Here is a 24,541-nt window from a genome sequence, read left to right as displayed (position 1 = left end):
CCTGCTGCAGTAGTGCCTCACGTGGAAACATTCTGACTCAATATTTACAATAAGATTCTTTCATAAACCAGCAGCTCCACACGTGGCCTTATCTGCCTCTGGAGGAAAGGGGAGTGGCTTAGATACTTCTAACCCCCGCGCTAATACACCCCCCCCCCCCCCCCCCCCCCCCCATACACTTTCTCAACCCTTTATAGCCTTTCTTCATTCTAGTTTCTCTACTTTCACCACAGTTACATGGACCCTAAATAAAGGTTTTTGAGGTGCATTTTGGCCATACTGCTGTGTACTGAAGACATCTGTCTCAAGACGTGAGTATAACAAATATCTTCCTGTCTTAAGTATAATAATGTGGCAGTGTTTCATCATGAGACAAGCTCATCCATTCATGCATGTTTGACAGTTAAGCATCAAAACAGCTGGGTTAATACTGTTAGACTAAGAATATAGTCCTGTAGTACATCTTCTGAGTATATCTAAGCACATCCTTGTCATAACGTTTTATGAGTCATTTCAGTTACAGTTCCCACGTTTTCATTTCCAAAAGTGTCCATTTTGTGAAATGAAGATGTCTAATTAAATCAAAAGCCAAGGAGATGTTGGGTTTTCCAAACCACTTTGTTTGAATACATGTCACTGAGGTCAGTAAGGTCTCTGCCATTACATTCAGTGTTGTGTTTTTCTTTTGGGTTTAAACCTTTTATTTTACATGGAAGGAAATTGAGAATAACATTCCAGGTTCTCTGAACACCAATGAAATTGTACTGTGATCATTGGGACACTTTTTAAGCAGCTATGGATTATTTTCTTAAGATATCAACTTGTTTGAATAATCGAAAAGCAGATTGTTTTAAAACGACAAATTCACATGAAATGGATTTACATTTTTCATTATTATCTAATTCAGACTGATTATTAACTACATACTTAATCAGCGGTGTTGTGTAAATATAGCAGATCTACAAGTTCATTTTAGCTGTTTTATGAAATGTCAAATATTGTGTTTTTCCCCCCAGAACTGATTATTTTATTAAATAGTTTTGTTTTAAAATACCGGTAATCAATTAAATTGATTATCTCGATCTGTTTTGCACCCCTACAGCAGAACCTGAAAGTGTGAATGAAATTTGAAGAGTTTGTGTTCTGATGAGATAAACAAAATGTGGGTGTTGCTTGGGTGTGTGTACAGTCAACCCATATCTTTAAGTTAAACTTTATCGACAAAACCTTTCTAGCCGTTAGTTCTGTGGACCACAATGGGAAAAAATACTTCTATTGTGTTTTTATCCTGGGTTGTTTTTAGCCAAACTGTTTGCATGATTTGTGGGTCACAGCTGTCCAAACCAACTAAAACTATGGCAGTTTTGATGAAATGATTAGTTGAACATATCAGTTTACTGTATTTCTTTGTGTTTAAAATATTAAAGTATTCTGCGACCTACACCATAATATTTTGCATATGAAACACTATACTATTATACAGGGTTACTATATATAGTGTATTTAACTTAACAACATAGAACTTAGGGTCAGTACTATAGTATTCTAGGGCGAACAACATTCTGCAAAAATCTATCGTGAGCTTCTATTTTTAGCGAAGAGGAAAAAAGTAGGGGACCTAGTATTGACCCCTGGGGGACACCAGGGCATCAGGCACTGTGTGGACTAAAGTTTTAGGATTTTCTTAATTGACAGAATGCTGTGGTTAATACAGCTTGTTCTTTGCTAGACATGCCTGCCCTGATTAACGTGGAGGCACATGATAACGTGTTAGCATGCTAAATGCAGCAGAATCACATGCAACGACGACAAGCCACCTTTAAAAAGAACTGATCTCCTAAGCTAATTAACTTGGGACAGCAACTTCCAGCCCTGCATGGTAGAAACGTTAATTTCACTTCCAGTATCCAACAGTGCTTTTAGTGCTACTCAAAGTGGCGTCTGGGGACCCTCATGGTTGTTGAGGAGGGGGGCGGTATTAGTTCCCGTGGGGAACTATTTGAGATTATTTCTAATCCCCACCACTTGCAGAATTATTAGTCTAACCAAAAAAAAAAAGTTCTCTTACGGGGGTCGATGGCACAATATCTTTTCAAATGGGTGTCAGCCGCCTAATATGTATCAATTTGGGGGTCCTCGACGTGAATTTTTTTGAGAACCACTGCTTGTAAACAAAGCCCACCTGAGCTGACCCCCAGTGAAGACACTCCCCTCTGCCATGGACCACTACGTAGTGGAATGTTAATTACTGACATTAACATCACAACAGTGTCTCAGGGAATTAAACGCAGACAGCTGCAAAGTGAAAACCCAAGAGAGACTCTCCTCTCTCTCTTCTCCTTGTGCCAGACTGCTAGTATCACCACCTCCTGAATGGGAACACCGGTTGAGTGATTTCTCACCCGGGGCACAATTCCCCCCATTCCTTTTGTAATAAAACGCGCCTCCCGTGAAACTGAACTACCTGCAAACTGGTTGAACAAAGGGTTAAGTATTATGGGTGTTCCTTTTCCTCCTTCATCCCTCCCTCCTAGACCTTAAGCTCTCTCACGCTCTCCTCCCTTCCCCTCTCTCTCTCTCTCTACCAAGGAGCTTTGTTTTAGCAGACTAGACAAACTACTCACTGGAAACTGGACACAAACACTGGGGGAGAAGAGACAATTAGTACGGTGTCCCTGAGGAGTTAATCATCGGTGTGTGTGTGTGTGGGCACTGGGCAAGGCATCCCACCGTGGACAGGAACCTGCTGCTGACCAACAGGGTAAGTGTAAGTGACTCTTATGAATGAGTTCTACATGATGTATCCTTTACTAGAGGAAAGGGAAGGGCTAACTGACATAGTGAGCCGGTCTTGCATCAGACAAGCTCCATGTGTTACTCATACACATGCGTGTGTGTGTGCGCGCACACACACACACACACACACACACACACACACACACACACACACACACACACACACACACACACACAGCAGGATATTACGAGTGGTTACTAGTGTGTTATATATTGATGGATGTTGTAGTTATTAGATTATACAGCATGATTTCACACACACACACACACACACACACACACACACACACACACACATATTTATTAGTATACATTTTCACCATGGAGTCTGTATTAATTTTATTGTAATAAAATGTGTTTTTATTTTATTGTAATAAACCGTGTTCATAAGGGTTATACTTTTTCAAGATTTACAAAAGAAAGTCCAAAATGCATGCCCTCTCTTCACTGTGATCAGTATGGTGCATTTATATAGCGCTTTTATCCAAGGTGCTTTACATAGATTGTGCATTACATTCACCCATTCACACACACATTCATACACCGATTACGGCAGAAGCCATGCAAGGTACCAACCAGCACATCGGGAGCAATTTGGGGTTCAGTGTCTTGCCCAAGGACACTTCGACAAGTTGAGTGGAACTTGCTGTTCCACGCAACTCGTCACATGCACAGACTTTTCTTCTCTGTGGGCTGTGTTTGTTGGCTGAGGGTCATGGGAACTGGGTCGGCTGTGCAGATAGCTATGTAAAGTCACACTGACCAACCTGACCTCAGCCAAGGATGCAGGGGTCAAGTCAAACCAGCGCTCTCAGACTAACGACTACCTTTTAGACCGCAAGTCTATTGTTTCTATCGCCAAGGCCCATTGCTCTATGCGACCACACTGTCTGAATAAAGTGCACAGTGTCTGTTCAATGATCGGCGTGGGAATAATACGAATTCCAGTGTCATGTGAAAGCTCCTCAGGAATGACACATCGTGGCGTGAGCGTGGCCCTAGGGGCTCGGACGACGACGACCCCTGAGCTCCGCCTGACCCAGAGAGTAGGGAGGTGACCCATCATTCCCCAGAGTCTCTCCATGCTAGCTTTCTACTGCCCGGAGCAGTTTACAAATGGACATGAACTGTTCTTCTCTTCCTTAATACTGCTGCTTGAAAAAGTACTGTTGTTAGTATAGTAGATACGCACGCGCACGCACGCACACGCACACGCACACACACACACACACACACACACACACACACACACACACACACACACACACACACACACACACATCAGTCCATCTTTAATTTTTTCTTTGTTTACTTCGATTATCAACCTTGTAAGATAAAAATGGGCTGAGACCGAAGTGATTTAAGAAGGCAGCTGGCCTCATCTGTATCATCACAACTTGATTTGTGTCATTAGACTTGGCTAGAACACAAATATAGTATTCATTTCAAGGGAGTATCAAGCTGGGGGAATTTTATTTCTTGGCAGTTTCTGGCAGAAGACGGCCATTCTGAAAAAAGTTCTGACAGCAGTCTGCCGTCACCCAGCCGTCAGGGCGTCTTACTGGTATATCTATATCTGGCAGGGATGGCAGCGAGGTACCAATGATCTTTCCGGCTGTTCTCACGGTCCATGTGACTCCAGAGTCCAGACACCTATAAAAGTCGTACAGTGTGTGCCGTAGGACGTGAAGCAGTGGGTGAGAATGAGGCTTGTTTCGATGGTACCTCTGTAAAAGATGGCCAGGGTTCGGTAGAGACGCTGTTGGGCCTTCTTTGTGATGGCAGTGGTTTTGCTGCTCGGGGCCAGGTTGTCTGTCAGCAGTACTCCCAACAATGTTGTACTTGGCCTCTACACAGCTGAGCTATCGATAGTCCTCATTGGATGGTGTTGTGGTCTGGTCCACTTCCTGAAGTCGACAATAATTTCTTTCTTTTTTCTGTATTGAGGGCGAGATTGTGCATTTTACACCAAATTGACAGCTGCTCCACCTCCTTTAGGCACCCTCATCAGTGATGAGGCCGACCATGGTGGTGTCATCAGCAAACTTTATTATGTGGTTGCTTTTAAGCCTGGCCGAGCGGTCGTGCGTATAGAGTGAACAATAAGGGACTCAGAACGCAGCCCTGAGGAGATCTGAGGAGTTCAATTCGGTTTAGATGTGTTGCTCTTGCTCCTGTTTTACTCCTCTGTGTCAGGAAGTTCAGGATCTAATCTAATTTACTAGGGCGGCAATTATCGAAAATGTTTCTTAGTGATTATCCGTCGATTAATCGAACAATCAAGAAGCGTTTTTATATTATTTGTATTATTTTTAATATCTCAACAAGCCGACTAAATTCATCTTCTTTTCGATTATGTTTTATCATCGATTACATTGATTACGTTTGATTAACTGTTGCCCCCCTACTATATGTTGGATGACCTGGTTGAGTGGTTGTGCCATGTATTCAATTAATGGCCCATTCAGGCATAAAGCCCTATACTTGTCTAAGTTGTCTTCAGTGGCGTGCACAGACATTAAAAGGGGCAGGTGCTCACGTGAAAAAAGGGCACCTTGTGGAACCGGCCAGTTGCCTTAATAGTGTGAGATTTATAGATTTTGGGGCATAAATAATAAATTAGAAGCTTTTTTTTTTTAATCAAGAATTGATCAATGTCACCATGGTCCACAAACTGTACACTGTACAAAAAGAAATGTAAGGAAAACTTTGACAGAAAAAGACTCGCTCACCGTGTAGAAAATAGAAGTAAAACTCCTTGGACTAAGACTTAAGAAAATATTTTTTATTTTATTTTATCATGCTCATAAAGTGCTCTGTGCTAAAAATGCAATTAAAAAGCAAACGTTTCGGTCCTAAGACCTTCGTCAGTGCTATGATAGCACTGATTAAAAAGCAAACATTTCGGTCCAAAGACCTTCGTCAGTGCTATTTTTTTTGAGGCCACCTCTACCGTAGTCAAGTTTGGAAGAAAAAAAGGACGAAGAAATTGGCGCAACAGTTTTCTCAGTGCTTTTGAAAAAAATGGCACATTGCTGTCCAGAGGGCAAGGGCAGGTGGTGCTCTAGCACCCCCTAGTGTCTATCTGTGCACGCCACTGCTTGTCTTTGTGTGGTATAGTTGAGAACCGGTTGTTTTCGACGAGGCACAGAGTTTAAATTAGGCCGCTTTAGCCTACCAAAGAGTGAGAAGTTGGTTATTGGATTATAGATTGAGTTCATCATGACCAAATGTCAGAAGTTCTCCACTCACACACATACCTGTATTTTAATCAGAACTCTTCTCCTCCTCCTTTCCTTAAAGGTTCAAGGTCCCAGTCCTCTCAATAAAAGTCTTCAAAACCACCCAGCTTTAAGAGACCAGCAATGGAGCTACAGAAAATGAACGGGCACAGCAAGGACGATGGGTAAGTTTAGTTTAGTTTATTTTATCAGGTTCCCTGTTAGATAAAGCATTGCTGTAGGACATGTGTAAATACTGTAAAACTACAGTATTTACACAGTAGTCAAACACTCAGTCTGTTTTAAGAACAGACTGAGAATACAGTGACACATTGTACGACTTATATCATAACACGTAACATTACTACTTATGAAAAGTATATCCACCACCACCAGTGATGGGTACGATTTCTTTAAATACCTTTCCTTAGTTTACTGATAACCAGACTTACTGTAAGCCTGAGCAGTAGTGACGGATAAGTAGATATTATCACAACACAAACCAAATAGATGAAATCATGAAACTGGCCAGGGAGGTTTGTCACCGGATATAAAGGTTATGTTTCTAAAGCAGACTTTGTGCCATATGTGTTTTAGTCTCGCGTAGCCAGACAACTATTCCACAATCTCCGAATGCTATATAGAAGCATTTGAAAATTGCGAGAGGCAACAGTCTGGCAATGCAAGACTATATGTGTTTTGGTGTATTATACAAATGTTCTGTTCATTTTCTTTCCAGATTTGATGGGCTGGAACGTATGGCTGACCGTGATGAATTTATTCCGGGTAAAAGTGACGAAAAGAAAGAAATGCACTTCACAGATGTGAGTAATTTGGCACTTGTTTTGTTTTGTTGAATCGTTTTTGGTGCTATTATTATTCATCCACATCAGTAATGTGTCAGCAACACTGCCTGACTGATGCCATAGAGTCCTACCTAGACCACTGATTACTAACAGTTAAATAAAAAAAAGACTAATAACTTTAATATGTATACATTTATAAATGTATATAGATTATTAAACTTCAATATATGAAAAAAGATTTAACTTAAATCATACAATGAACAAGCCAACATATATAAATTACACAAAACTAACTTTATTTTAACCACATCTCTATTCGGTAAAGTATCAGGCCATGACACAGTTGCCAAAAACCTTCTTAGCTTTACACACTGATATGACATAACCGTCGGGCTCTGTTTACAAATACATCTTTATGCCAGTTTCATATACATTGACGTGGATCATGAGATGAATGTATTGTTTTGAACTCTCTAACCTCTGCAGTTTGAGGGGAAGACGTCATTTGGCATGTCCATATTTAACCTCAGCAACGCCATAATGGGCAGTGGAATCCTAGGACTGGCGTATGCAATGTCCAATACCGGAATCATTCTGTTTTTGTGAGTATGCGAGCGAAACCTCCCATCCCACACAGGCCTATACTGTTAAGTGTATGTGTTTTGTGTTTTCCGCATGCATAGTTGAGGTTTTCCCAAGCCAAGGATATAGCCAGACTCTGGAATCTACATGCTCACAATGTGTTGCATTGCAATGAGGTGTGAGCTTGTAGATCTGCTATTATGGATTTGTTTTAGAAATGCCTTTACAATGACATGCCCAAAATAGGGACACCGGGTTGAAAGTGGTTAAACTGGCACAATAATCTTATAAATTACAATGTTGTTGAAATATCTATCCATCCATCCATCCATCCATCCGTCCATAAAAATTTAAAATAAGTCCGGTCCAGGTTCTCATCAACATGTCCTTTTGCAGCCAAACATGATGTTGATTCAGAACTGTTGCACTGCATATATTCTGCATGGTGATGATGAGAATGTCCAGACCATAACATGCTTTACCCTCTGCTCGCAAGTCCATCCATCAACTGAAACAACTGCTTGGTGTGTGTGAGAGAGAGAGAGAGATAGTGTGAGAGAGAGAGATAGTGTGTGTGAGAGAGAGAGAGAGAGAGAGAGAGAGAGAGAGATAGTGTGAGTGAGTGAGTGCGTCATACAATAACAACAACTGCTGTCGTGACCAGGCATCCTGATCTATCAGCGCGTATATTAGCTTTCACATATGCTCTGAGGTTTAGTAGGAGTTAAATATAGCTCACCCATAGTGATCACACACACACACACACACACACACACACACACACACACACACACACAAACGCGCGCGCGCTTAGATCAGCCCCGGCAGCAGGGGGTGAGGGGGAGGGAGGCAGGCCAGTCAGATGCGTCATCAACTAATCTTCAGCACTTAATATCTCTGCAGTGAATTAACAGATTGATGTTGCCATCTTGAAGCCAGCTAAATAAACATGGAGGTTTAGCTCTCCTAAATCAATGGTTCACAACCATGTTCAAGAAGATCCCAAAATTGACATGCATTTAGCCCCATCTAAGAGAAAGAGAACATGTGTGTTGTCAAAACAAAATGATTAATATTTTGTTTTGTTTCAAAAATAGCCGATCTACAAGCTCACAATGTGTCACATTGAGGTGTTTTGTGAGATTGTTAGATTGTCTATTTTGACTTTGATGTTTTGATTTTACTGGGGACCACCGGGAATTACCTCAATGACCACTGGTGGTCCCCGGACCCCACTTTGAGAACCATGCAGTCTTAAACCATTGAAACGGGGAAAGTGTCATCTTAGATTTAAACTAAGCTCATAGCACGTCACTTGTAGATCTGCTATTTTTGAGAAATTGAAAATACATTTTTAAAGACAATCTTTGTAACTCAAATCATTGCTTCCTGGGGTCCCTGTAACAAAATATTTTGAGGTGGGGTCCTTGACATGAAAAAGAACCACTGATATAGCAAAATAAGTTTTTCAGAAAACTGTTTTTGGTTTGATTGTGAAGACATTAAAGAATCGGCCTCAAGTCTTAATGGGTTAAACAAATGTGAATGGCTGAACCATTGGTTTTGTCTTTGAGGTTCATTTCATGGTCTGATGATGTGTTGCAGAATTCTGTTGGTGTCCATTGCTATTCTGTCAGGCTATTCCATCCATCTGCTCCTGAGGAGTGCCGGAGTTGTCGGTGAGTCATTAATAAACTTCAACACATAGAACTGATCAATAAACATCAACATGGAACCACTTCTCCAAGGAACAGCAATGTCCGTCCTAACCTATGTGACTATGTATGTGACTCAGGGGGGCAGTCAGACAGATTTTTTGTGAAGCCACTAAGGAAATGAAAGTTCATATAATGGCCTGTTGTGGCGCTATCATTGGGCTCAAAAAAACCCATGTTAGCCCCATAGAAGTCCATGTATTTGGGCCCAACTTCACCTAGACTGTATTACCTTAATAAACATGGTCATGAATACTTTTCGCTTCCAGTCACTAGTTTAAAGTCTCATTTCTAATGTCATAATATTCTTTTTGGAAAATGATGGCCCCATTTATAAAAGAAATTACCATAAAGTCGCGCATGTTCTGAGGGGTGTGGCTACCGTTACAGTTCATGAACGGGATTCCCCACCCACTCGAGTCAAAATAAAAACCAACGAAGAAGAAGGGGGGAAGTCCCGCCTCGTTGTCTGGGCCAGCCAATGGCCAAACTGGGCTCAAAAGATGGCGACTTACAGTGCAAGGGATTTCAGGCTTCATTTTACGTTCACGTTAGACCCGGGGAACGCTTTGTCCATATTTTTTACAGTCTATGATGTGACTATGTTTAGAGTACCAGTAGGGGCAAAAGTGGAGCTGTTGTGCCAGAAACAGAGAGAGAGATAGTTGCACTGTTGCCTGCTAATTACATAGAGAGAGAGATAGAGAGAGAGAGAGAGAGAGAGAGAGAGGAGGGGGGAGAGGGGAGTTGCAACACTCAGTTCACACGGGTGTGATTTTTTGTAATGAATTCCACCAACACTGAGCACGATAACTACGGTATGACTATAATGAAGTTAGCGTCCATAACACCAGGCACGTGCAGAGAATGTTAGAGAGGCCCTTCTATTCCCAGAAGGGCGCTTTTAGCAGAAAATAGTGGATCTACAATACAAGCTCGAGCTTGTAGATCAGCTATTTTCACGGCGAAACCCTGCACTCATTAGCTACTGTCTGAAGTGAACATGGATTTAGAAACAAATTGTTTCAACGATAAATGCTGCGTTCAAGTTCAGAAGAGTTCAGAAACAGGCAATTTCCTGAATGCTGCCTTCGGGTATGTATGGAAAGGGGGGGTATTTGCATTTCTTTCACCATAGAACATGGTCTGGAGAGGGCAGGTTTTTACAGACGGTAAAAGGTCAGAGGCTCAAGCCCCCTTTGATGTCTATGTGTACATGTGTGCCTGCATAACAATAAAGTTATGTTTCCAAACACACACTGCGCAGTCCAGCGGTGTCAGAGCCCACACGGGGTGAGAAAGGGGGAGAGAGAGAGATCTCTGCCTCCATGGTGCTGAAAGACGGGATACAATAATACAATAATTATAAGGAGGTGAGCCTACCTGCGGTAATGCCAGCTAGCCTAAGCTATTCATAATCATCTCCGTTAATAACGAAACTTTCAGAATCGTGCTGAAAATGATCCACTATATATGGTGTATGAGTATCATTAGGGCCTGAGCACTGCACAGTAGTGCGAAGCCCTATTGAAATCGCAATGATTATTATTATTAGGGCCCGAGCACTGCACACTGTGCACAGTAGTGTGAAGCCCTATTGAAATCGCAATGATTATCGTTCTTATATGCGAAATGAATCGCGTTTTTGAGTTGCTAAACATACTCGGAAAGTTGCAAAACTTTGCACACACATCACAAGTGGCGAAAGATTACGTATTTTAATCGTCCCAAAAAGGGGTGTAGCCTAATGGCTCAATAGCGCCCCCCTACAAAGGTTTGTGCTTGAAGCCCCACAATACGGTTTCACCTACATTTATGCAAATTGACCTAAAACTAAAATTGACCTAAACCAAACAGGAAGTCATCAATTTTTTTTTGTGGCGTTTTGGCATAATTTATGCTAGTTCCACAGGTCATACTTTAACGAACTCCTCCTAGCAGGATGGTCCGTTCCAAATAAAACCCGCTGTAGATTAGACTCGCCATTTGTGCCATTTCTAACAAAATGTTTAAGTTAAAGTGAAAGTGGTTAAGTCTGTGGGTTTTATAAATATTTAACCAATGAAAAGTATTAACAAGAGATTGTGACTAAATAACAACTACATTGGATCCATTGGAAAAGAGGATGTTTTTCCATTTCTTTAAAACGTTTTGGACTTACAAGGTTTCCACCGACAGGGATGGTATATAGAACAAAGAACATGTAAAGTTGTAAACTAGCTTAATGTAACAAGATACGGTAGCTTATAACTATTTCTGGTCCACCTATTTTGGTCATGCAAAAATAACAAAACTAGTCAACAACCAGTAGTCAAGAATGTCCGCCTTCCTTCGTTGCTGTTCTAACACATAATGTGAATCTGTGTGATTTGTAGGCATTCGGGCCTATGAGCAGCTTGGAAACCGGGCCTTTGGACACCCGGGCAAAGTTGTGGCTGCCTGCATCATAACAGTACACAACATCGGAGGTACTGGAGCGTTACCGTGCAATTTGACAGTGGTGGAAAGTAACTAAGTACATTTACAGTACATTTAAGTACAACTTTGAGTTATTTGTACTTTACTTGAGTATTTCCCATTACCAGTACTTTTACTTCTGCGCCACTAGGCCTACATCTCAGAGGCAAATATTGTACTTTTACTCCATGCTTTTTTATTTATTTAGTTACTAGTTAGTTACTTTGTAGATTTTGATTATTACAAAACATACATTAAGCAGTTCAACCCTATACACATTTCAGCCATAGTGACACATTATGAGCTTGTAGATCAGCTATTTTCAAAGAAAATTGTATATAACTTATGCACAATGAGTACTCATTGGCATAATGAGTATTATGCCAATACCTTTGTACTTTTACTCAAGTGCATTTTGAATTCCGGACTTTTACTTGTAACAGAGTATTTCTATATTGCAGTATTGATACTTATTAAGTACTTTTTCCACCACATTTGTGAAAACGCTTGTGTTTTTTCCCCCCTTTCTTCCAGCGATGTCCAGCTACCTCTTCATCGTTAAGTCTGAGCTTCCGCTGGTCATCCAGGCTTTCCTTGGTCAAACTGAGAACACAGGGTGAGAGCTCACATTCAGCACCCATTCATGTACACCGCATCTTATCGCACATGGGGAAAAATGCAGGAGGTGGGGTTATCACGCTACCGTTATCACTGCCCCCACTTTCCACTTTGCATTGCTATGTTTGCGCACATTACATCTCTAATTATCACACGTCAGTAGCCACCAGCTCCATAACGCACTTCAGCGGTGCGTCTTTGCTATTGAGCGCTATTGACATTGCTCCCTACGATTGCTGCCATATGTATTGTCTTTGCCCCATTTTGCGCATGCAGCCAAACACAATGCAAAATTTCCATGCCAAGGAGTCAAGGACCCCCAAGTAACCGTAGCCTCTGGTTGTGGCCCACCTATTGCAAAATGGTTTTAAGAATAAGAATTTAATAAGAAAAATAGCGAAAATCGACAAGTTCACTACGCATCGCCATACTATTTTGATTTTCTTTTCCCCCTCCTGCCAACCCCCCCCCCCCCGGTGGCCCCCTGCAACATTCACCATGACATGTGGCATTCTGACCGTTTATCCATCTGTCTGTCTGTCTGTTTGTCTGTGTCTGTCCATCTGTCTGTCCATGTGTCTCTTAGAGAGTGGTTCATGAATGGGAACTATTTGATCATGATTTGTAGCGCTTCCATCATCCTGCCACTGGCTACCATGAAGCAGCTTGGTATGTCCTCCCATCAACACCTCCATGCGTTACCGTCTATCATCACCATCATCATCTACACTTTCCTCATTGTTTTGAACATTCGCCACGTGACGTTGCCTGATTATTTGTTAACATCATGATTAGGCCTGTCACAATTATTACATAATCACAATTATATGAGATGATCGCAATTATTTTTGAATAATCGTTTCCATGTTGAAATATGTCCATACATTATCAAAAATAGCAGATCTATCTCCGGTATTTTGTAAAGAAATTTGAAAGAAGAAGAAAAAAAAATGTGCCAGTGATTTCTTTGTATACTTAAAGGACCACTTCACCACTTTTCAACCTTTCACTAATAATCATGATAAAATGGCACGATCTTTTTCTACTCAGTCTGTGTCTCATAGGAGGGCTGTGGGCAGTTTAGAAACTGTCTTCCAGTGACATCATCATTAGGCAGATTTTTTTTTTAAAGCAAGAGTTAACAAAAATGTTTAGATTTTCATTATCGTGAGAACGATGGCTTCCATTTTCACATTGCAACTTTTCAGGACTAGAAAGCCTGCAGTTTCTATTAACTTGTATTCCCCATCGATGATGTCACTGGAAGATGGTTTGTGAACACAGCCCTCCTATGAGACACAGACAGAGTATAAAAAAATGCGCAATTGTTTCATGATTATTAGTGAGGACCTATTATATGAAGATAGGTTGAAAAGTGGTGAAGTGGTCCTTTAAGCTATTTTTCATATCTGCCTTGTGCAATTTGTGATTACGATGCCTAGAAAGCAAAAAAAAAAAAGTTCAATGCAAAAGGGAAAAAAACACAATGAAATGATGCCAGCCCTATGACCATGCTGATTGGCTTGCAGGTTACCTGGGCTACACCAGCGGCTTCTCTCTCTCCTGCATGGTGTTCTTCCTCATCTCGGTGAGTCTACACTACAGCCATGTTAAACAAATTAGGCCTGACCTCGAAATTAAAAAGAAATCTTCTAAATCCTCCAGTTTTCTGAAATAAATATTTTCACGGTTTTTCAAAAATAGCAGACCTACAAGTTCATAGCGCGCCACTCGGTGGCGCGCTATGAGCTTGTAGATCTGCTATTTTTCAATAGCTAAATTATAACGTAATGTTTAAAACACCAAAAGGGGTTACCGCCCAAAATGGGTTAAACAAATTAGAAATATTTAGCAGTGGTGGAAAAAATACTCAAATGTTTTACTTAAAAGTATCAATTCAATACTGCAATATAGAAATACTCCCCTACAAGTAAAAGTCTGGAATTCAAAATGTACTTGAGTAAAAGTACAAAAGTATTGGCATCAAAATGTACTCAATGTACCAAATGTAGTCATGGTGCAGAAGGTCCCATTTCAAGTTTTCAAATGCATATACAAATCTTTTGAAAATGTAAAAATATTTTCAAATTGCCAAAATGTACTGTACGTGAACAAAGTGGTTACTGTATGTTTCATAATAATAAAAATCTACAAAGTTAACTACTAAATAAAGTTTTCGAATGTAGTACAATATTTACCTCAAAATTGTACATAAGTACAGTAGGCTACTTAAGTAAATGCTCTTAGTTACTTTACACCACTGAGATTTAGTTCGATTTCTTGAAAGTGTTCAATCATGAATGACAGTGAAGGTGTTTAACCGGAGTGTGTCCCACCAGGTGATCTATAAGAAGTTCAACATCCCATGTCCACTTATTGGCACCAATACAACCACGTGGATGGACCAGTCCCTCCCTCAGGTCAACGGGACGGACACGATGATTGATGACTCCTGCGAGGCCAAGATGTTCACCATGAACTCACAGGTTATCATCAGTATAGTTCAAACTTTTCCCATGTCAAGGACCCCCAAATGAACATGTGTTCAGCCGCGTACTGGACCCTCGTTTGAAAAAAATTTGTGCCAGGGACTCCCATTATAGCATACATGATTTGTGTTGTGAGCTTGTAGATCGGCAATTTTTAGAGCTGATGTATATAGGGTTAAAGCCACAGTACAGTAAGTAACTTTGGCCTGTGTTTACATACAGTAACAAAACTAAAAACAAAACTAAAATACCAATCATTTCCATTTTATACCAGCCGTTATCAGCCACCTCGTTATCTCGCTGTCTGATAGACGGGGACGTTTTCAAAATGCAGCAAGAGGGCAATGTGTTTCTGCCATAGAGCTATAAAGGATATTCCCCCCCCCCCCCCCCCCGCTATTCATTTCAGTGGAAGTTGCTCAGTGCTGTTTTGAAGCACCCGGGAGACTGCCGGAAGTATATATAACTCAATGGCTCGAACGGAATGGAGCGGAAGTTTAGCCTAGCCTGAGGTCCGGGATTACGCACGTGACGTCATGAACGTCCATCCACTTCCATTAAAGTGCTGCAATTACACATTTCGCCAGTAGGTAGTGGCATCTTCAACGTTGGATAGCCTTACTGGGGGCTTGGTTTCAGCAGGGAAATAAATGGATAAAATAATTGATATCCTTTTGTTACGTATACCCATGGAAAAGTGACATATGACGCCTTTAAACTGATTTTAATACTAAACTAGGAAGGTGCAATTTGGTGAAATTTGTGAGAAATCCACTGGGAACTGAATTTCCAGGGAGACTGCAATAAATAATACATTTTGCCTAGGCCTACCTGTCGGACTTGAAATGCTGCTTCTCAGTTTGCTGTTCCTCATGCACTTTGTTTGTTTTCGCCTTTCCAGACGGCGTACACCGTCCCCATCCTGGCCTTTGCCTTCGTGTGTCATCCTGAGGTCCTCCCTATCTACACAGAACTCAGAGAGTGAGTCCATACACCACACACACACACACACACACACACACACACACACACACACACACACACACACACACACACACACACACACACACACAGCAGTGTTTTATCTACACAGAACTCAGAGAGTGAGTCCACACACCACACAGCAGTGTTTCACACAGAACTCAGAGAGTGAGTCCACACACACACACACACACACACACACACACACACACACACACACACACACACACACACACACACACACACAGCAGTGTTTTATCCACACAGAACTCAGAGAGTGAGTCCACACACCACACAGCAGTGTTTCCCAAACATGGGTCGTGATGTGAACCCGTTTTCATGAGTCGCGAGTAAATGTCCAGATCTTTCTTTTACTTTGGCTAATTGTGAAAATAGTCCATCTATAAACACATTTTTCATTATGTGAATGCCAAGCTGAGGACAAATTTCAGTCTCAAGCTGTAAAACATTTAGGACCCCTGTCTTAGTAGAGCTCCCCAACAAGGAAACAAATCTGCCTCAAGTGTGCCCTCTGCTGTACATTCACAATAACACTGTTTATTGGCAAGAATCTAGCCTATATCATGATACAGGGGTTCCGAGTCAATGTATTGCAACAATCTAATTTGAGGAAAACTGTCATAGTATAAAGAGCACACAACCATAGACATAACATCTGAGTTTAAAAGATTACATCGTTTTTTTCTATGCAATCACAACAGAGGGAACTGCAGTTTTCAACAAGTGGTCTGGGGACCACCAGTGGTCCTTGAGGGGGTTCCAGATAAATGATGAAGAGTTGGTAACCAAATGAAGCCTTATAGATCTTTAACTCTTGAGACAGTAAAATGAAACAAAATGGACCCATAAGGGTTAAATTATTGTTAAGCATCTGCATTACTTAATTTACAAGAAGTCTACACAATTATAGAATCTAGAAGAATTAGTTATTTTGATCAACGTTTTCCTGTTATCCCTCCTATGGCACCAAGTTACCAACATCAATACATCATGGAATTGTGGAAATCGTATCCAACAATATAAACATAAACATATTCTACGTTTTGGGTCCGAGAGGCTAAATCGTGGCTCAAATGCCGAATAAACATTGGGCCTTGATATGAAAAGAGTTGAAAGCCACTGCTGTAAACTAATCCATGCTGTTCCTGTGATCACCTCTCACTGCAGTGCTACCAAGAAACGCATGCAGACCGTCGCTAACGTCTCCATCCTGGCCATGTTCGTCATGTACCTGCTAACCGCTCTCTTTGGCTACCTCACCTTCTACGGTAAGTTGCTACGTGCCCCCTCAGGCCTTATTTTAAAAAGGAACTGGTTGGAATAATGTGTTCCTTCCACGTGCTACATCCAACCAGGGAAACTCCCCCTTGTCAGGTGTAAAGGAGCAACTTGGACACTCAGGCATGAAGGAAGCATGAGTTCAAGTCCGTTGTCCCCCATATATGGGGACTAGGTTGGCGGAGGGTGTGTAGAGCCCAGGATCACATTAGATAATTGACACAGATGTGAAAAATTGGTTACAAAATTGTGGGATAAAGAAAAAAAGAAAAAGAAAAAAAAGCTTATATTACAAGCTCACAACGCAACACGGTGCGACTCGTTGTGAGCTTGTACGTCGGCTATTTTCGGTGTGCGATGACACTGGCGTGCAAGTAATATTCCGGTCAGAGTCCGGCACTTGACAATCATATGGATTGAACTTCATGTGTTGTGTCATCGTGAGTGAAAAGCCAGGGGTTGTACGTTTCTCTGCAGTGTTGACTACCTTTGTCGCTGATGAAAATTCAATAAAAATGTAATAAAAACGAAGCTATGATGACTATTAGGACTAAATATATTGCCATCTTCGTTAACAAATGAAAACTATAAAATGTTATAGGGAGGGACTAGTGGAGAAGAGATCCAGAACTAAAAGACAAGTCATTTTATGATTGGTAGCGCTCTGAAAATAGCAGTTCTACAAGCTCACAACGTGGTGTGAGCTTGTAGATCGGCTATTTTCAGCATACAACCAAGTGTAAAATCAGCCATCAAGGCCGGCACCAACATGCATTTTAGTAGACAAAATTAACTGTAGATTTAGTCGACTAAAATCGTACAACATTTAGTCAACTAAAATTTGACTGACTAAAACTTTTCAGATGACTAATAATATATGACTAAAACTAAATGCCATTTTATTCAAGTAAAAAAAAATGTAATCAAACCTTTCTGTGTGCAGGTGACGTGGAGTCGGAGCTGTTGGCGACCTACAGCAAAGTGGACCCATTGGACACGCTGATCCTCTGCGTGCGCCTGGCCGTGCTGGTGGCCGTCACTCTGACCGTCCCTGTGGTGCTCTTCCCGGTGAGACACACCTACACCTAACGACACACACACGTCAGGCACACACAGCATTAGGACCTGGAACGCATCTGTGTCACGTTTAACCACATTAACCATTATTTTATACGTTAGCAAATATACAAGCACCGAGTGCCACACTACGAGCTTGTAGATGTGGTATTTTTTTTAATCGTGAAAATGTGTGCACATCTTTTATTCAAAATATTTATTCAAATATTTATTCTTTCCCAGCGAACATTTTTAACTCAAATCTTTGATTCATACTGTCGTTTGACGAGGTATAAATACAAAATAGGGCTTAAGTGATTACATCCACCAACATCGTAAGCAGACATCCAACAACATAAATGATGTAATAAAAGTGCATTTCTTTGTCCAGAGACCTTCATCAGATGATCTTCATAAGATGATTATATTGATAGATAACTTGGAGAAGAAACGCTGTGATTCCCATTCCTTATATTCTTTCTTTTTTAAGACGGTGTGCAGGGGCCTTTTCTTCTACACTGGTCTTGTCCTATGCACCTGTCCATCTTTAGCTGCTTGGTCTTGTCCTATGCACCTGTCCATCTTTAGCTGCTTGGTCTTGTCCTATGCACCTGTCCATCTTTAGCTGCTTGGTCTTGTCCTATGCACCTGTCCATCTTTAGCTGCTTGGTCTTCTCCTATGCACCTGTCCATCTTTAGCTGCTTGGTCTTCTCCTATGCACCTGTCCATCTTTAGCTGCTTGGTCTTCTCCTATGCACCTGTCCATCTTTAGCTGCTTGGTCTTCTCCTATGCACCTGTCCATCTTTAGCTGCTTGGTCTTCTCCTATGCACCTGTCCATCTTTAGCTGCTTGGTCTTCTCCTATGCACCTGTCCATCTTTAGCTGCTTGGTCTTCTCCTATGCACCTGTCCATCTTTAGCTGCTTGGTCTTCTCCTATGCACCTGTCCATCTTTAGCTGCTTGGTCTTCTCCTATGCACCTGTCCATCTTTAGCTGCTTGGTCTTCTCCTATGCACCTGTCCATCTTTAGCTGCTTGGTCTTCTCCTATGCACCTGTCCATCTTTAGCTGCTTGGTCTTCTCCTATGCACCTGTCCATCTTTAGCTGCTTGGTCTTCTCCTATGCACCTGTCCATCTTTAGCTGCTTGGTCTTCTCCTATGCACCTGTCCATCTTTAGCTGCCCAAGAGTTTGGCTTGTTTAAATGATGTCAAGGCCAGCTTCTATAAAAGCAGCAATAATAATAATAGATCGAACGAAGGATTTGAAGATAGATTTCATAATACCCCAAAATACTAGGCTAATGTATGAATTATTGACAAAGACTAAAACTAGGTTTATTTGTAAACACACAATACAGTTTCAGTATGTTATCTTCTCTTCTTCTTTTTTGTAAACCCTTGTTTTATTAGAGTTAACTGAAATATTATTTCTATTGTGCAGTTGGTTATGTACAATGACAACCTAGACAGAATGACCTTAAGATTCAACTGGGAGCACTTTGAATTGGCTCCTATACGTCCTCTTCACTATGCTCAGTCAGTATACATTTTGAATAAATTAATGAATGACTGAGTTTGAACTCACTCCACATCATGGAATATTTCCTACTTGAATGAGCTATGTTAAAAAGCTGTCATTTTTATGCAAATGAGTGCCGCAAATATATAAAGCACACACACACACACACACACACACACACACACACACACACACACACACACACACACACACACACACACACACACACACACACACACACACACACACACACACACACACACACACACACACACACACACACACACACACACAGAGAGAGAGAGAGTGAGTTACAACTTGTTAATCAGTTCAGAGTCAGCTGATTCCTTTTGGAGAAGTTGTTCCTGGACTGACGTCACTGTGTGACCCTGTCTGACATCTACGTTGAGACGGTGGTCATAGCTGAATGGGTATGGGCCAATATGGAAGCAAGCAGTTTTGACATGAGATGCTGCAAGTGTGTCATTTTATCTGCATAAAGAAAGAAGTTAGTTGGTTTGTTTTGGTGGATTCTGTACACCAAGTAGGCAAACAAGAATCCAGGCTGTTGATGGCAGTTTGATGCAAAAGAAAAAAATATATGAATTTCCCTCTCCCTGGAAGACACTGTCTGGTATTACACAGGGAAAGATGACGGGCACTATGACTGCAAGTCTGGCCAGACATTGATGTACAATGCAAGTAGTTAGCGGCAGAGTCATACAACTGCAATGCCGTATTTCTTATTTATACTGGTTTCACTACCTTATTTTACAGTACATACAAGGTTTCTTTCTTTGTTTATGTGGCGCTCGGATCAACGATACACAGCCCTGCAAGCCTGCATTAATGATTTAATGCGTACGCATCTGTGTCATCTGTCTTTTAACCACTTCTGTTGAAAAATAGCAGATCTACAAGCTCATAGCACAGCACAGAGTGCCTCGCTACGAGCTTGTAAATCTGCTATTTTTGAAAAATTGTGAAAATGTGTGCAAATCTCTGAATATATATTCTTTCACAGCAAACGTCTTTTAACGTATTGGCTTCTGAGGGTCCCTAGAGCAATTTTTTTTAGATGGTGGTCAGCGGCCAAATAAATATATATTTCAAAAAGTTCGAGAACCACTGACATTCTTTGACAAGACATTTTTAAGAATCTGTCTTAAGACAACATTTGCCTTCCATCGCTATGGGGATGTCATAATTATTGTCTCTCTCTCTGTCTTCCCTCAGATCCGTCGGGCGCTGCTCCAGATCCTGTTCCCAGATAAGCCCTTCCACTGGGCCAGGCACATCATCATCGCCGTCTGCCTGCTCTGCATTGTCAACGTGCTCGTCATCTTCGTGCCCTCCATACGAGACATCTTTGGCCTCATAGGTAAAGGCACAGAATGGGATACCCTCTCCGTTCTCTCGCCGTATACCAAAATGTCTGCAGTAATTATTTACCATGTTCAGTCTTGTTTACTTTTCTGTTCTCCATCCGTTGGACGTTCAGGAGCCACTTCTGCCCCGAGCCTTATCTTCATTCTCCCTGGAGTCTTCTACATCAGGATTATTCCAGAAGAGCAGGAGCCTTTGTTTTCCCGACCCAAAATCCAGGTAATTTGCTCATTGCATACATTTTTCCATTATTATTTTAGCTATAGTGACGTCACACCCTACATGTGTATTGGGAAAGGAAATCAACATCACATAAGTGTGTTGGAACTAAAGGTGCTTCTGTCAAAGATTTGGCTCATTTCTCTGGCTCGGGGGCTTGAAAAATAAATCTTTGGACGTCACTTATTTTTTTTCATGTTGCAGATCCCTGCACTAATACTATGATACTTAAACGCCAGGACATAAAAATATATGACTTGTATATGATCCGTCGCACAACCTCAATGGTGATACCCGTGTTGTTTCACTCGTTTGTGCCTCCAAGATAATAGCGTATGGATGTTTCCATGACATTATCAATATTATGTGAGCCAGCCATATCTGGGTAATCCAATAATATGATTTAGAAATCGGCCATTCTGCATAATGAGTACCGTTATGTTTAGTACTACTGTAAGTACAGTATATACTAGTACTTTTGAATGCAGGAATTGACTTATAACAGACTATAGTATTTTGACAATGTGGTATGTGGTATTGCTACTTCCTCCACCACTGCTTAAATGCGTTCTCTTCTCGTCAACAGGCTGCCGTCTTCGCTGGACTGGGGGTTATATTCATGGTGATGAGTCTGTCCTTCATTATCATCGACTGGTCGACCGGGGAGTCTCGAAGTGGAGGCGGTCACTAACCATAACCGTTGAGACTGAAGTGACACATGAACAGCATGCCAAACCAAGTCATTAAATTACCCCCGGCCTGCCCTGTACTCAACTAAAGCCAAAGAACGGAGGCAAAAGAAGATCCTTCCCCAACAAGAACATTTAGAGTTTTGACCTTCAGTGGGAGGCCGAGTGTAGGTCAGAGAGCACACGAGTCCAAGAGAACACAAAGCAAATTGTGTTCCATTAACAAATCACGGATCACATTATGAATAAAAAATAAGCAAGATAGGGGCCTAATGAACGATGAGAGGAAATGGTCAGAGATGGAGACTTTGAAATGACAGGAAGGAACTCGATGGAAATTTGCGGAGAGACGGTGCGGTGCTTTCCATTGAATAGCTCCATCACTGCCACAGTCATTCCTATCCATGTTAAAGTCATGCTGTGTAACTTTTTCCAATTAAAACAAATTAATGTATTTATTTATTCACTTTTTAAGTTAATACGTACCATTTCTGACAATGTTCTTCCAATATCCTCAGCATTCGCTTTAGTGTGGTACTTCAGTTGGTTTTGTTTGGAACTGAATTCTGGAATCAAAGTTCTATCAGACCATAGACCGATCCTGACACCAGAGTTATAGGTGTTGTCGACAAAAATGTATGTTCCACAGTATGACTTCAACCACTTAAAACCTATATAGGCCTACTACTAAGATATTAGTTGACCCGAGTCCCCCAGGGGTCTATACTGCCGCCAGTTTTCGTTCTAAACAAACACCTTTGGTTTGCATTGCAATGCGTTGTGAGCTTGTAGATTGGATATTTTCACCGAATGTTCACCGCAGAGTAGGGACACTACAGTTCATGTGGTTAAAGCCCCTGGGCCCATCCACAGTCCACACACAGGCTGATTAGTAGACCTCTTCTCAGCTCTCCCTAGTGACAGTGCTCGATGGAGGAGGTGGATATACTGTATAAAGCAATGCATTTTCTATGCTGCAGTCATCATGGCATTCATTTCTCCAATAATGATGCTTTACTGTATGCCACTTACGTCATGTCATCGTTATGTGTAGCAGTGCAAGTAATTGTTTTTGGAAAGTTACTGTAAATGTGCGGTTAGAGCAGCGGTTCCCAAACGTTTTGCCTCAAGACCCAAAAGAGAAGTCTCCCCGGAAACCAAACTATAGGGAAAATAGCCGATCTACTAGATCGGCTATTCTCAGTACTTTTCTCTCTAATTTATGACATTTTAGATTTTTTTTTGTACTTTTGTACTAATGAAATCGTTCTGAAAAATGTGAATTTGTTTTTAATTCATGAAAAATTGTGAACAAAATGTGTTTTGTTTTTTACGTTTTGAAATGAGAATAATTTAAAAAATATTAGTAGATATTTACTCTGCGACGCACAAATCCATGTTTATTATTTTATTTTATTTTTTATACTGTTCAGACTTGATAAAAACCAATTTGATTCCGAATCTAGAAAGGCTAAAAACTGATTTGGGCTGGCAGCATGAACATAGCATTAAATGTTAGTCAATCATGGTCTGTACATGCCCACACAGCCCCGAGAAGCGGTCTAATCACCACCTCCCTGTAATTCCACTTTTAAATCGATCTGATATTGTGGCACCTTCCAAAAATGTCCCATAATTCTGGGAATTTGCTAGCTCTCTTTTGTACTAAATAAGAGTACATTTCACTCCGTTCATCCTTTTTTACTTTGTGATAGTCTCATGAAATTGACTTACTGTTACTCTGGGCTGTGATTCTGTGTAATTACTAGACATGCTGAATCCAGACTACCAAAGAATTACGTATTTTTCAAGGGGAGGCTTTTATTGTGTTGAATATGTTATTTTTTTTAATCATTCTACACTTTGATACACTTTGATAACAAAAATTGTGAAGTTCGTTATTTGAGCGTGACATACTATGAATCACGTTTATCGCCATTTCACTGAGGACACTAATAAACTCGTAATACTTGAAACTGAAAGCGCAGACTAGACCTGTGGTGCAGTATGTATGTGATTCTGAAACCGTTTCAGAATACTCTTGAGGACTATTGTGTACATATCTGTTAAAAGAACCAAAGAATGAGGAATGAGGTATATCGGAAATTTGGATTTGGGTAGCGTGAAATATGTGCTCTACAATTTAATTATGCCATCTACTGTAGGCCTATATACCAGTGGTTCTCAAACATTTTCAAGGACCCCTGCATTTAAAACAAATGTGCAGTATATATGGCCACAGATCCAGGAACAGCCATAAGAGATGTCTCTACATTTGTCAAGATTTTTCTAAAATAGCTCGGAAAGAAAATAAATATGTAAACTGTGCCTCATTTAGCTGGGGAGTGGGACCCCTTTGATTGGAACCCCCTCGAGGACCCCACTTTGAGAACCACTGTTATATAGAATGAAGGCCATATCTGAATAAAATGTCCTTAAAATATATGACTTATATATTTAAGATTTGTCCTGTACATTTGTAAATTAATTTCAGTATTGTGACCCGTCAATAAAGATCAGTGTTTGTCATTTGTACCAAATGCTTTTTTGCTGTGGTTTTTTGTATTGCATTTCATCTGTATATTGTGTACCGAAAGGAGAAACAATGGAAATACACCCCTAACCTCTTATCATTCCTCTGCAGACATTTCTCAGCACAAAGTGAAGCCAAAAAGAGGAAGAACAACAACAACTGACAGCCAATT

At 40.9% G+C, this 24,541-nt stretch overlaps 1 protein-coding gene across 2 annotated transcripts; it reads left to right on the top strand.

Moving 5' to 3' along the window:
- Nucleotides 1–253: 253 nt before the first annotated feature.
- On the top strand, nt 254–24,356 carry slc38a5a (solute carrier family 38 member 5a). Of its 2 annotated transcripts, none has more exons than XM_080764454.1 (17): nt 254–311; nt 2,590–2,761; nt 6,100–6,202; nt 6,757–6,841; nt 7,310–7,425; nt 9,011–9,084; nt 11,496–11,588; nt 12,112–12,193; nt 12,782–12,864; nt 13,725–13,783; nt 14,535–14,681; nt 15,586–15,665; nt 16,854–16,954; nt 17,908–18,032; nt 20,779–20,923; nt 21,044–21,147; nt 21,734–24,356. In XM_080764454.1, the coding sequence occupies exons 3-17, from the start codon at nt 6,162–6,164 to the stop codon at nt 21,836–21,838; spliced, it is 1,440 nt and encodes a 479-aa protein (XP_080620580.1). In that variant the 5' UTR covers nt 254–311; nt 2,590–2,761; nt 6,100–6,161; the 3' UTR covers nt 21,839–24,356. The 2 variants fall into 2 exon arrangements, with proteins under 2 accessions (XP_080620580.1, XP_080620581.1); XM_080764455.1 differs by having other exon boundaries at nt 2,590–2,767.
- Nucleotides 24,357–24,541: the final 185 nt, after the last annotated feature.

The sequence above is a fragment of the Protomyctophum bolini genome (assembly GCF_963924005.1).
Source record: "Protomyctophum bolini genome assembly, chromosome: 5".
Classification (NCBI taxonomy): domain Eukaryota; kingdom Metazoa; phylum Chordata; class Actinopteri; order Myctophiformes; family Myctophidae; genus Protomyctophum; species Protomyctophum bolini.
Note: the sequence above shows the minus strand (reverse complement) of the source record. Positions and strands in the feature narration are given on the sequence as shown.

Bases quoted from the DNA above. Each gene is read 5' to 3' on its own strand.
- slc38a5a (XM_080764454.1), top strand. From the start codon at position 6,162: ATGGAGCTACAGAAAATGAACGGGCACAGCAAGGACGATGG. The intron at 11,589-12,111 runs GTACTGGAGCGT...CCTTTCTTCCAG, and splicing joins AACAGTACACAACATCGGAG to CGATGTCCAGCTACCTCTTC. The intron at 14,682-15,585 runs GTTATCATCAGT...TCGCCTTTCCAG, and splicing joins TGTTCACCATGAACTCACAG to ACGGCGTACACCGTCCCCAT.